Below are 13227 nucleotides of genomic sequence, written 5' to 3'. Positions count from 1 at the left end.
ATAGAGCATTAGTATTATCTCTTTTTGCCACTATCTTACCTCTAAGGGGAACCCTTGGACTCTGTGCATACTGTTCCTTACTCTGAAATAGTGCATACAGAGCCAACTTCCTACGCCTTGCTTGTCCTCAAAACTTTGCAAATTTCTCTTCAGCACCTGTTTGCTTTTGCCAGTCCTTGTTAGTGACCTGACTGGTCACTAACTCTTCTGCAATCCAGCATAGAGAGACAGCTCGTAGGTGATGCCTGGGATCTTCTGCAGGTCCTGGACCTTGTAATTGGACTTCTTCCACTGACTTGCAGGAACTTCACCTTCAGGAGGGTGGGCATTACCACCATCTCCAAGGGTGCTGGACTTTGTCCTCTTCTTTTGCAGGTCCTCCACGTCTGGAATCTGTCCCTGGGTTCCACCGGCCTGGTCCACAGGTTGTGACAACAGTTGGATAATCCGAGGCATCCACAGTCTTCTCTCCTATGAATCCGGGTTCCCCTGGTGTAGGTACTCCGTGTTCTGGGTATCCTGGGATGGGGCGCTCTCCATCCATTCTCTTGCCTGCTGGTTTCCTCTGGGTCCACTGGGAAGGGTCCTGAATTCCACAAACTCCAACCTCTGTCTGTTAGCCTATGGGACAACTGAGTGGGTAACTACCTTGCACCTGGTTGCTGGGGACACTTACTGTACTTACCTCTGGTGTTTCTATCTGCCCCAACCCCCAGCTAATGACCTTACTAACTTTGGTTGGGGTCACTATTCCCGATTCCACTTTTAGTGTATGGTTTGGCACCCCCACAGGGCCCTGTATATTATATGCGATTTCTGATGGTTATTTTGTGTGTACATTGTGTGTAATATCTCCAAAAAGAAATACCAATGTCAGTTTAGTAGAGGTGCTGTAATAAAGGACCCTTTATTTTTGCAACAATTGTGTGGGCCTTTCTTGTGAGTACGTTACTGTCTGACTACTGAGGTATTACATTCCTCCTGGATAAGCTTCAGCTGCTCACTGCAGCTACCCTTAAAGAACTTTTGGTACCTGGACACCTATTTACTATCACTAAGGGTTGCCTGGACTCAGTATAGGGTGCCACACCATAGTTGTACACCATAAATTGAGTCAGCCTCCTACAGTGTGGGCGAGCAGTTAGACATATCAAGGAGCTGTGTTAAACATTTGTTGTACTCTGAGGCAATAAATGAGACACTCAAAGAATACATCGGAGAACAATTTAGATACATAACAGCTGCTTTTATATGTTTTGAACCAAAGAACATAGCTATAAGGTAAACAGTTTCTAAAGTAAGACTACTTTGCCTTTTCAAAAATCGACAGTACGATGTTCAGTCTTCAATGATAACCTATGGGAAGAAAACAAGGATGCAGTTTCACAGGTAAGTACACCATTTACAATCCCAGTCTTCAGGATTTGAGACTAGCACTGGGCAAGGTTCAGGTTGGTACCAAGGCTCTGCCCAGGTAAGTTGAGATGCCAGGTGTTGCATGCAGTGCAGAGGGGTAAGGGGAACACAGGTTGTGTGCCATATTTTTTTCATTTTAGGGCCGCACCAAGACACAGCCTGTCAAAGCAGCACTGTGTGCACTTAGTGAAGGGGGTACCTGAGGGTGGCACAATTTGTGCTGCAACCCTCTTTGGGGCCTTCCTTTAGTACCACATGCCCTAGGTACCATTTAATAGTGACTTATACTGGTAGCTAACGGTTTGCCAATTGGGAAAAACGACTGTGCAGTTTTGGGGAAAGAGATCTGGCACTGGGGACCTGTTTAGCAGAGACCCAGTGCACTTTCAGTCCATTTTGCACCAGAAACCAGGCAAAAAGTGGGGGGTGGGGGGTGAACATGTCAGAGGCACTTTCATACACTACCCCACTCAAATTCACCACAATCCAACCAGCTCCAGTCTAACCCACCCCACTACAGTCCAACCCACTCGAGTCTATCCCACTCCAACACTGTCTTAATCCACCCAACTCCAATCAAATCCACTACACTCTACACCGATTTAATCCACCACACCCCATCCAATTCACCCCACCGCAATTCACCTCACTCCATTCCTCTCCACCCTACTTTAGTTCATCCCACTACAATTCACCCCACTCAATCCATCTCACCCCATACTAGTCCAGTTCACCCTACCTTAATGCATTCCACCACACTCCAACCCACCCCACCCCAATCCAGTCCACCTCACTCCAATCCACCCCACCCCATTTCATCCCAATCCATCTCACCCCACTGTACTCCAATCCACCACACTAGGGCAGTCCGCCCCACTCAAAACCACCCCAGTCTGATGACCCCCAATCCACATCACCCCATTTCAGTCCACCCCACTCTAATCCACCTCCCTACCTCGGTCTGCTCCAACCCATTCCACGCCTCTCCATGCCACAACACTCTGCCAACACTCTGCCACTGAACCATTGAACTCTACTCCACTGTTGACTTTCTACTCCCTCTCCCCTCCACGACACTACTTTCCCACTCCACTCTGCGACACTCCACACAACTAACTTTTAGCCATGTTGAACAGAGGCCACACTGATGTACAACATGGCCAATAGCTCTTGTATAGGTGAGACCTATTGGCTTTTCCAGTGCTTGTTAGTTTTTGTTAGACAGCTCATGAGCTACCTGTTTGAGACATGGTTAAATTCAGTGGTCTTCCGGCTGCCTGTAGATTACCATTTGTTAGCTTCAGCTGGCTAGCGCCGCTCATTTCCTTTGTTCATGTTTTGTTACAGCATGTGGGCATCATGTCCTCTTGTGTTTGGTCCTTCCCTGGGGCATGGACCAAGAACTTGTGTTCATCCACTGGTCCCATGTTTGGAGCTACTTTTGAGGTCAAGCGCGCAAGCGCTTTGACCTGTTGTAAGTATTGTGTTCGTGGGGTTGCCTTTAAAAAACAATCCCCTGATGTCATTGGTAATTGCTGTCCTGCCTTGAGGCTGTTTTGTCACACCTTGCAGACTGCCCAGTTATATGGATTATTGCACGGTTGAAAATATACTTTAGCGGGGGTGAACTATTTTTTTCTTCTGTCTCTCCCCTTCGTGCTGCATGGTGGTCATGGCGCTCACAGTGCCAACAGGCACAACAGCTTGAACTCAGTCTGCAATAATGAAGCACTGCTCATATTGTTCAGTTACCTAATCAGTCATTTCTTGTGGCTCTCTACCCTAAATCACTTGAAATTGGTAAATGTGTTACATAAAGCAGAAATCCTTAAAGCGAAAGCAGCTCTCCCAGCACAGTAGGAGAGCAGATTCTACAATATTCCCTGCAATCAGGGAGGGGAGGGGTCGACACATAATGCTTAGCAGGCATTCTTTTTCACAACTTTCTTGCCCATACCTCATCCTGTGATGATCCTAAGACAATGGGACCACCACCAAAACATTCAGGATGACATGCTGTTTCTGTCAAGGTCATTTTTGGGTCCCCACACTAGATTACTGGGGACCCCCCAAAAAATAATCCCTCATACCATTTAGTATCTTTTAAGCACTCTCATAGCTGGAACTTTTGTTTTCCAGCTGGAAATAGCTTGTGTTTTCAGAGCCTTGTTAGTAATATCATTGCCATAGACGTGCTATCTGTATCTGTGACACACTATGCCCTCTAGGGACTACATATGCGATTCCTCTGTATTATTTATTGCCACTTTTGTGTGTGGTTATGCACCCTTGGGGCTAACTATATTAATACATGACTGTTTCTTACAAATGCTATTTTCATTGTGGTGTCCTTTAATGTCTGTTCTTCGAATTAATCATATCAACATATTTAAATGTGTGGCACAGAAACTTGCCCCATAATGTTTTGCAGGCCATTACTTTTCACAAAACATTATTTTTGCTCATAACTCAGCCTGTGATGGTCCTAGGACAGTGGGACCACCTTTCGAACATTGACTACAATGTGCTCGTTCTTTCTACATCGTCTCTGGGGACTCCAAAATAGTAACTCCTCTCACCTTTTAAGTGTCTTTTAAGCTTTCTCATGGCTAGAACTTTTGTGTTAAATCTAGGGCAGGTTTTGTTTATTTGTAATATTCCAGTAGGCCTGCTAGTCCTAAAACTGCTCTCTAAGGGCCAAATATATAGTTACACTGCATAACTTTCTCCTGTTTTTTATTCATGGGGTTCTGCTCTCTAGGTGTTAACAATCTGGGTACATGACCATGTTTCTTACAAATGATTTTTGTTATGGTGCCCTTTAGGGCCTGTTTTGAGCATTACAGTCTAATGGCAGAAGTTTGCTTCTGATAAAGATTTAAATAACTGTTTCATCTCTCCATATTATAATTATGACCATAATTCAGTCCAACTTAACATCCTTATTAAACTGACTGTTTGAACACTCTTGATATGTTTGGGTGACCCTTCTAGTTTATTTCTCCTCTGTCGCTGCCTTGTCTTTTTTGATGGAATTGTTAGCCAGCCAGCAACTCTGATGGTAGGGTGGTGAAAGTGGTGTTCTTTTTGGAATTAGCATGTCCTATTTAAATTAGGATGCTAAATGGCAACATTTGTATATTCATTTTTTGCTGCAGATAGAGGAAGTAGGTGATTGGAAGTGCTTTAGTTATATGCAGGGCCACTGGAATTATATGGCAGGAAAAGAATTGAGGCATAGATGACCAATTTATGTGTCAAGAAAAGTCCAGTTATGAACTTACAATATCAAGAGCTCTAACTCAAGCAAATGCGAGACCTATTTTATTGCAAATGCTTGTTTTCTTTGCTTTCAAGTGCTCTATATCAGTCCATTTCCCAGATGCCCATCCTTTTTAGCTTCTGTTCCCTCCTGTCCCCTTTCCATGTTTTTTCCTTCCCACCTCCCTACCCTGTACTCTGTGCCACTGAGTCACAGCACTCTACTATGCACCACCCTATTCTGCACCCCTCTATGCCACTGCACTTCTCCACACCACTCTTCTGTGCACCATGCCACAGCACTTTACAACACTCTGCCACTCTACACCACTGTATGCCACTGCACTCTACGCTACTCTAAACCATTCCACTCTACTATACTACACTGCACTCTATGCCACGCTACTCTGTGGTAGTGCACTCTACACCACTCTACTGTGCTCCACTACACTCTACAGTGTGCTACTCTGACATAGCACTCTACTCTGCATCACTATACTCTGTGCCACTCTAATCATCTCTGCACCATTCTGAGCCAATGCATTCGAAGCTACTCTGCACTGCATTCTACGCCACTAATCTACGCCCTAATCTATTGCACTTTACTCTGCAGCACTCTACAGCACTGCATTGTACCCCAGTGCACTATACACGTCTACTGTGATGCTCTAACCTTCACCACTCTACACCACTGTACCCCAGTGCACTTTATAAATGCCAATCTAATCTTCAGCACTGTACCTCAATGCATTGTCACTTTACTTCACTCTACTACACTGCATTCTACACCAGTGCAGTATGCCACTCGTCTCTGCGCCAATGCACTCTAGTCCTCAGCACTGTATGCCACTTTGCGCTACACTGTACCACTGCACTCTACGCCACTCTAATCTACCCTTCACCCCTCATTGCCTATTTGCCACTCTAATCTGCCCTGCACCACTCTATGCCACTGCACTCTACACCACTTACTCCTCTGGGCTGCTCTGCTCTACTCTGCGCCACTCTACTCCTGTACTTCACTGCACTGAACACCAGTGCGGTATATGTCACTCTACTCTACATCACTCTACTCCACCCTACCCCCTAGGGCTCTATGCCACTAGACTCTGCGGCGCTTCTTTGACACTTGCACTCTATTCTGCCACTCTGCTCCCCATGTACTCTATTCTGGACAACACTCTGCCCCATTCCACTGTAGCCCCTGTACTATACACCACTGTGCCACTGCATTCTATTCTACCTGGTCTCATGCTGCTGTACAGCATGGCTAAAAGACCTTGGCAAAGTCAATAGCTCTTGCATAGGTGAAACCTATTCGATTTGCCAGAGCTTGTTCTTAAGGGACTTGTAGAAATCTAACCACTTCATCCCCATTCCATGCTTAATTTGAGCTGGTGGTTGCAGCTGGGACCCACTGGCACTCATTTTTCTGGACACAAATAGGTGGAAAAAGAGAATGATAGAAAGTGACAAAGCGATTGCAGAGATATAAAAAATGTGCAAGAGTGAGGTAGAGACAGGGCGTGTCTGGTGGTCAACTTTAGAGGCATGAAGTGGAATCAAGGGTACACAGCCTTTGTATTTGGCCTCTGGTCCTTCAGTAGCACCGACTATAGATTTCTAAGCAAAACCTTGGGCCCCTGACACTCCTTTACAAATTAAGTACTGCACCACCCTGATGGAACTCAACTGGCTCCCCTTGCTAGCCTACACCATCTTGAAAACTAGCTGCATTCTTTACAGGGCATACCTGCAGCCAGGCCACCATCAGACTGCAGACTAAAGTGTAGCTAAAGAAATATGGCAAAAGGCATTTGCCATCTTAGAATCCAGCATCTAAAACAACTTCCCTTATCCATCCATACTGCCCCAACACAGATACAATTTAGGAAAGAGCTGAAGACTCTCCTGTGCAAAGAACACTACAGCACATGCATTAACTGCTCAGAACTCCACTTCCACTTTTATTACTCGCTGGCTTAAAATTTGCCTTTAGCCTGGTACAATGCTCTGCTGGGTTTTGGCTGTGTTCATGCTATGGAATTCATACATCCTTAAAGTTAGGGGTTTCCTAGAAATGGTCTATAGATGTTTGGCTACCAGAATTGGTCACCTGTCTTCATTGAAGCATAGGATGAGGTGGTGACATGGTTTGCCAGTACAAATGGCCTCCAGAGGCGCCTGAAGCTCGGCTCCCCTTACCAGTAACCGGCAAACCAGCCATTAATGTGGCTGTTTCTAAACAAACTCTTGGCTTTGGAGTAAAGTGACCAGCAGAAAACATTGTCTGCTGGCTTGCAATCCGGAGCCAAACTTGCCATGAGTTACATTTTCTGTCCTTCCCTTTATACATGTTAACCCACACATGTGCCAAAATACAATGGTGGGGCGTCTTCAGTTCGTGTGTCTCTCATCCTGCTGGTTCCAATCCATTTCAACACCCCTATGGCTACTAACATCTGATTGCTGGGTACATTTATCCTGACCTGCTGATTGATCAGGAAAATCAGTCTGTAGGTTGTTGGACACATTCAATGGAGGAACTGCACCTTTCTGGCTTCACCTACTTCCATGCTGTGCCTGTCAGTAACCATATGCCTCCTCCCCATGCAATCGGAGAATGTCTCCACGTGAACGAGCTTGGAAATGCTGTTTAGGAACCGAGACAAACAGGCAAGGTTCCTGGTCCTGTCGCAGTGGTGTTTGTGGGAGAAAGTGAACACCATGGAATCCATCCATTATTGTTGATGCTGTGCTCTTACAAACTGATGATACAGCACCTTAGCTTAAGTGATGTATTTCATCCCCATCCCACAGTTTTTGGTGGCACTGTGAACTGAGTTGAGAGTTTCGGACAGTCAGATGAGAGCTCTATTATCTCTGCTATTGCCAGTAGTGCTTATGTTTGTATTAGGCTCCTTGATAAAGTTGCATACTTCTAGTCCTGTGTTTTTGTTTTATTGATCATGATTCAGCTGTGTTAGGCCATTTGGTGTATTGAAAGCCAGTCAAGACTTTAGCACATGCCATCCTTGAGTTGTGAAATGAGGCTCCTGGACTGTTCATACAGTGTCAAATCAAATCAAATCATTAACATTTATAAAGCGCGCTACTCACCCGTGCGGGTCTCAAGGCGCTACGGGAAAGGGGGGGGGTTACTGCTGCTCGAAAAGCCAGGTTTTTAGGAATCTCCGGAATGCGGAGTGGTCCTGGGTGGGCCTGAGGCTGGTGGGGAGGGAGTTCCAGGTCTTGGCTGCCAGGAAGGAGAAAGACCTCCCACCCGCCGTGGAGCGGCGGATGCGAGGGACGGCAGCGAGCACGAGGCCAGAGGAACGGAGGAGGCGGGTGGGGACGTAGAAGCTGAGGCGTCGGTTGAGGTATTCCGGTCCCTTGTTGTGGAGGGCTTTGTGTGCGTGGGTGAGAATTCGAAAGGTAATCCTTTTGCTGACTGGGAGCCAATGCAGGTGTTTCAGGTGTGCGGAGATGTGGCTGTTGCGGGGTATGTCGAGGATGAGGCGGGCCGAGGCGTTTTGAATGCGTTGCAGGCGATTTTGGAGTTTGGTGGTGGTCCCAGCGTAGAGGGTGTTGCCGTAGTCCAGGCGGCTCGTGACGAGGGCGTGGGTCACGGTTTTTCTAGTGTCGGCGGGGATCCAGCGGAAGATCTTGCGGAGCATGCGGAGGGTGAGGAAGCAGGCGGAGGACACGGCGTTGACTTGCTTGGTCATGGTGAGAAGGGGGTCCAAGATGAAGCCGAGGTTGCGGGCGTGGTCTGTGCGTTGCCAAGGGCCGTGGGCCACCAGGAGTCGTCCCAGGCGGACGGGGTGTTGCCGAGGATGAGGACTTCCATTTTTTCAGAGTTAAGCTTTAGGCGGCTGAGCCTCATCCAATCTGCGACTTCCTTCATACCCCCTTGTAGGTTGGTCTTGGCGCTGGCGGGGTCCTTGTTGAGGGAGAGTATAAGTTGGGTGTCGTCGGCGTAGGAGGTGATGATGATGATGTCGTGCTTGCGTACGATGTTGGCGAGGGGGCTCATGTAGACATTGAAGAGTGTCGGGTTGAGCGATGAGCCTTGAGGTTCGCCGCAGATGATCTCAGTGGGGTCTGAGCAAAACGGTGGGAGGTAAACTCTTTGGGAACGGTTTGAGAGGAAGGAGGCGATCCAGTCCAGGGCCTGGCCTTGGATCCCGGTGGAGCGGAGGCCGGTGATTAGGGTGCGGTGACAGACGGTGTCGAAGGCCGCCGAGAGGTCGAGGAGGATGAGGGCGACTGTTTCACCGTTGTCCATCAGGGTTCTGATGTCGTCTGTGACTGAGATGAGGGCGGTTTCCGTGCTGTGGTTTGTTCGGAATCCGGTTTGTGAAGGGTCGAGCAGGTTGTTGTTTTCCAGGAAGGTGGTCAGCTGTTTGTTGACGGTCTTCTCTATTACCTTGGCTGGGAAAGGCAGGAGAGAGATGGGGCGGAAGTTTTTCAGGTCGCTCGGGTCAGCCGTAGGTTTCTTTAGGAGGGCGTTGACTTCAGCGTGTTTCCAGCATTCGCGGAAGGTAGCAGAAGAAAAAGAAGAGTTGATGACGGCCTGGAGGTGCGGCGCGATGATGTCGTCGGCTTTATTAAAGATGAAGTGAGGGCAGGGGTCCGAAGGGGCGCCGGAGTGGATAGAGTTCATGATGGATTTGGTTTCTTCAGTGTTGATGTGGGTCCAGTTGTTGAGGGTGATGGCCGGGTGTGCGGGTTCGGTGATGTTAGGTTGGGTCTGGTGTCCGAAGCTGTCGTGGAGGTCGCTGATCTTGCGGTGGAAGAAGGTGGCGAGGGATTCGCACAAATCCTGTGAGGGCGTGACGGCGTTTGCGTTGGGGTTGGAGAACTCCTTGACGATGCTGAAAAGTTCTCTGCTGTTGTGGCTGTTTTTGTCCAGTCTGTCGGTGAAAAAGTTCCTTTTGGCAACGCGGATCAGGTGGTGGTGTTCGCGGGTAGCGTTCTTGAGGGAGGTCATGTTGTCAGCGGTGTGGTCCTTGCGCCAGGCCTTTTCGAGGGTGCGACAAGTTTTCTTTGATTATTTGAGGGGGTCAGAGAACCAGAGAGGTTTTTTGGTGTTGGTCTGTCGATGCGTGCGTTTGAGGGGAGCAAGGTTGTCTGCGCAGTTGGAGATCCAGTTTGTGAGGCTGAGGGCTGCGTCGTTTGGGTCGGTGGTGAGGGTGGGTTGGTTGGCGGCGAGTGCGGAGAGGAGTTGCTCTTCGGGGATCTTGTTCCACTGTCGAGGGATGGGTTGAGTGCGGAGGTGGCGGGTCTCGCGTCGGAATGTGAAGTGGACACAGCTGTGGTCGGTCCAGTGTAGAGCGGAGGTGTGGCTGAAGAAGATGTGTTTGCTGGCGGAGAAGATCGGGTTGAGCGTGCGTCCGGCGATGTGGGTGGCGGTCCCAACATAAACAAAGTGGAAACTCTAAACATGCCATAATGTTAATCTCTTGCTTGAACAAGTACTCTAAGCAACACAAATGTATTGAATTGAACTTGATGTGTTAGTACTTTGACTTTTCCTACCATGCAGAGTTGGTTGAGTAGAGCACTGATGGTCCTTTTCTTTCATTTCAGGAAAGTGCTGGACAGCTGGAAATAAGTGCCCTTTCGTTGATTTATGGGTAAGCTCCTTCCACTGGTACCATTTATGCTTGTGTGTGCCTTTCAGAAGAATAATATCTGGAGAGCTGTCATGAAAGAATAATCCTTTTATTTTGTGCTGTTGTTTCAGCCCCTTGACCCAGGTGCAATGGTTATTAACTGTTTAATGGACCTAGTTTTCCCGATGATTTCCAAATGCGAGATGCATATTAATAAGAACACCAATTCTTTCTCTATTGGTAGCTTTCTTTCTCTTCTGATTATGCCCTTGCAGAAGTGTAAGGCAATCTGCACAACTGATAAAATGGTTTATCTACGACCCTATTTTAGCCTTTACTTTTTTTGATAATTGATTAATTGAGTACATTCTAGGAGATTTAGTCAGTGAGAATATTTCTGTCTCGTCAAGGTGCACCGTGGTTAGTCGGACCTCCTTAAGTAGGCAGTGATCAGCCCAACCTCAAGGGATATTTGAGATTTGTTCCTGAGTGAAAATTAGTGTGGTGACCACCCTTTCAAAAGTGCATGGCCTATTGTTTGAAAAATGGGGATTTAAATATGCCATTTGCGTATTGTCTAGTAAATGTATACTCAAAGGATTACATAGCAAAAGGTAAAATTTGAATTGGCATTCACGTGCTTCTGAAGGATACTTTTAACTGCCGATTCTTCACATTTACATATATATCCTCTAGTGCAGGTGGGATCCAGAACTTTTTTAGCATAGCCCCTGTATGCAGGTAAGTGGCATTGTGTGGCTCTGTCAACTCCTATCGCCCTAGAAGTAATGACTGAAGCCACATAGAGGCCCCACTGATGTTTGACATCCATTTCTGTCTTTCTGCACCTTCATTTGTATGCAGATCTGGAACAAGCACCTGTCTGATCCAGCCTCTCCTGACGTCATGCGCCCTCCTTGGAAGCTTCCATGCGTAGTCACCATCTTCAGATTCTTTTTTTTTTCCTGAAATATCACTGAAGCAGGAAGATTTGGGCGAGAGTTCAATAAAGTAAAAACACTAGAGACCGGAGAACACATTGGATTGGAGTCATTGTGTGTCTGCACACCGGAGGAAGACCGGAGAATGTCTGGGCAGGGGGGATGTCCCTATTCCATGTGGAATGGAAGACACTGTTTAGTTTCTGCCTGAGCTGCCACCGCAAGTTTGTGCAGAAGGACAATCAGGTGTGCAACCTCTTCTTCGTCCCAATTGATCACCAAGGTGATGACTGTGACACCTGTGCAGTGTTGAAACCCAAGACTGAGGGAGAAACAGATGGGCTTTAGGAAGCTGGCCTGGTGTGTGGTGGGTACTTAAGGTACTTATACCAGGTCCAGGTATCTCCTCTTAGTGAAGTGTGTAGAAGCCAGGCTCTCTATAGGGAGCTGTGGATGGGCAGCCAAGGCTTATATAGGAGACATGCAAAGCTCATGCAATACCACTGTAGTCACACAGCACGTACACACATGAAAAAACTCAGTTGTACAAAAATAAAGGTACTTTATTTTTGGAACAAATCACCACAAAATACTAGGCACGTAATCCACCCTTAGGAGGTAAGTAATACACTAAATATATACACTAGTGATCAGAAACTGGCATAGAAAAGGTTAGAAAACAATACGAGTATCAATAACCAATAGTGTACCTAGGGGTAGCAGAAACCATATACTAAAAAACAATGGAATGCTAATAAGGTACCCCCACCTAGGTAAGTAAAATGTGTAGAGGGAAGCTGGGAGTATTAGAAAACCACAGAGGTAAGTTACACATTACCCCCCAGCGACCACGAATGCAGGAGTAAAACACTAGATTTTCCCCAAACCACCCAAAAGGAGGAAAAAAAGAAAGATACCCAAACAAGACTAAGAAAACCAGCAGTGGATTCTTGAAGAAAGAAGACCTGTGGAGAGAGGGGACCAAGTCAAAGAGTCACAGTTGAGTCCAAGAGGAGTAGGAGCTACTACTCACCCAGCTGTAGTTACAGGAGTTGGTAGACGGTGATGAAGAACAGGTCAGCACTGTAGCCCTGGAGCTGGAGAAGAGTTCTTGTGGTATGCAGATGGTGTCTCACGCTGCTTGGAAAATTGCAGATGGGTGTCGGTGTAGAAATTCCACCAACAAGCCTTGGCAAAGGCAAACTCGTGGTTAGTGCAGGGGTGCGCTCACAGACAAGTACTTGTACCCTGCCCTCTGGGCTGAGAGGGCTTATGATAGAGGTGACTTATAGTGACCTGGTGTAGTGATCTGTAGTGAAAACGGATGCATGCACTCATTTCACGCTGGCCACAATGGCAGGCCTGCAGAACCCTTTGCATGGGCTCCCTATGGGTGGCAGAATAATTGCTGCAGCCCGTAGGCATCCCCTGGAACCCCAATGCCCTGGGTACCTAGGTACCATATACTAGGTACTTAAATGGGGGGACCAGTATGCCAATTGTGAGAAGAAAAAAGTGAAATTTAGAGGAGAGAGCAAAACTACTGGGGTCCTTGTTAGCAGGATATCAGCAGACACTTTCAAACTTACTGACAACAGGCAGAAAATGGGGGTAACCATGCCAAGAAAGAGGGTAATTTCCTACACAGGCAAACTATGCACGCAGGGGCAGAAGGAAACCTCGTTGCTGAAAGACCTGGGATTGTCGAGTGGGTAGAAGGAACATGGCCTAAGGAGAGGACTCGGACGTCAATGTAGTGTGCAATTAGTGTTGAGGAGGAGCATTGCAAGTTGAAGGTAAAACGTTGCTGGTAATGCTGAAAAAAACATGTGGGAGCGGGTCTCGTTCATCAGACTCAAACACCAAAAGCTGCCTCAGCATCAAATATTTCATTGACCGAAGGCAAGCAGAAGGTAAAAGAACCCTTCAGATCCCATTCGTAGGACACCGCAGATGGCAGAGCTATGGCGAAGGCTAGGGCGTTGAACGAG

General features: G+C 47.3%; 1 protein-coding gene across 1 annotated transcript in view; it reads left to right on the top strand.

Annotated features, from left to right (window-relative positions):
- The window catches only part of LOC138259421 (UDP-N-acetylglucosamine transferase subunit ALG13-like), a 790124-nt gene that overhangs the window by 135316 nt on the left and 641581 nt on the right, over positions 1–13227 (top strand). The window contains exon 4 of the mRNA XM_069207173.1: positions 10270–10316. Within this exon, the coding sequence (XP_069063274.1) occupies positions 10270–10316 (47 nt within the window). The remainder of the gene's footprint in view (positions 1–10269; positions 10317–13227) is intronic.

Source organism: Pleurodeles waltl, chromosome 2_1, assembly GCF_031143425.1.
Source record: "Pleurodeles waltl isolate 20211129_DDA chromosome 2_1, aPleWal1.hap1.20221129, whole genome shotgun sequence".
In the NCBI taxonomy this organism is placed as follows: domain Eukaryota; kingdom Metazoa; phylum Chordata; class Amphibia; order Caudata; family Salamandridae; genus Pleurodeles; species Pleurodeles waltl.
The sequence above is the reverse complement of the archived record's forward strand: the minus strand, read 5'-3'. Positions and strand labels throughout refer to the sequence as shown.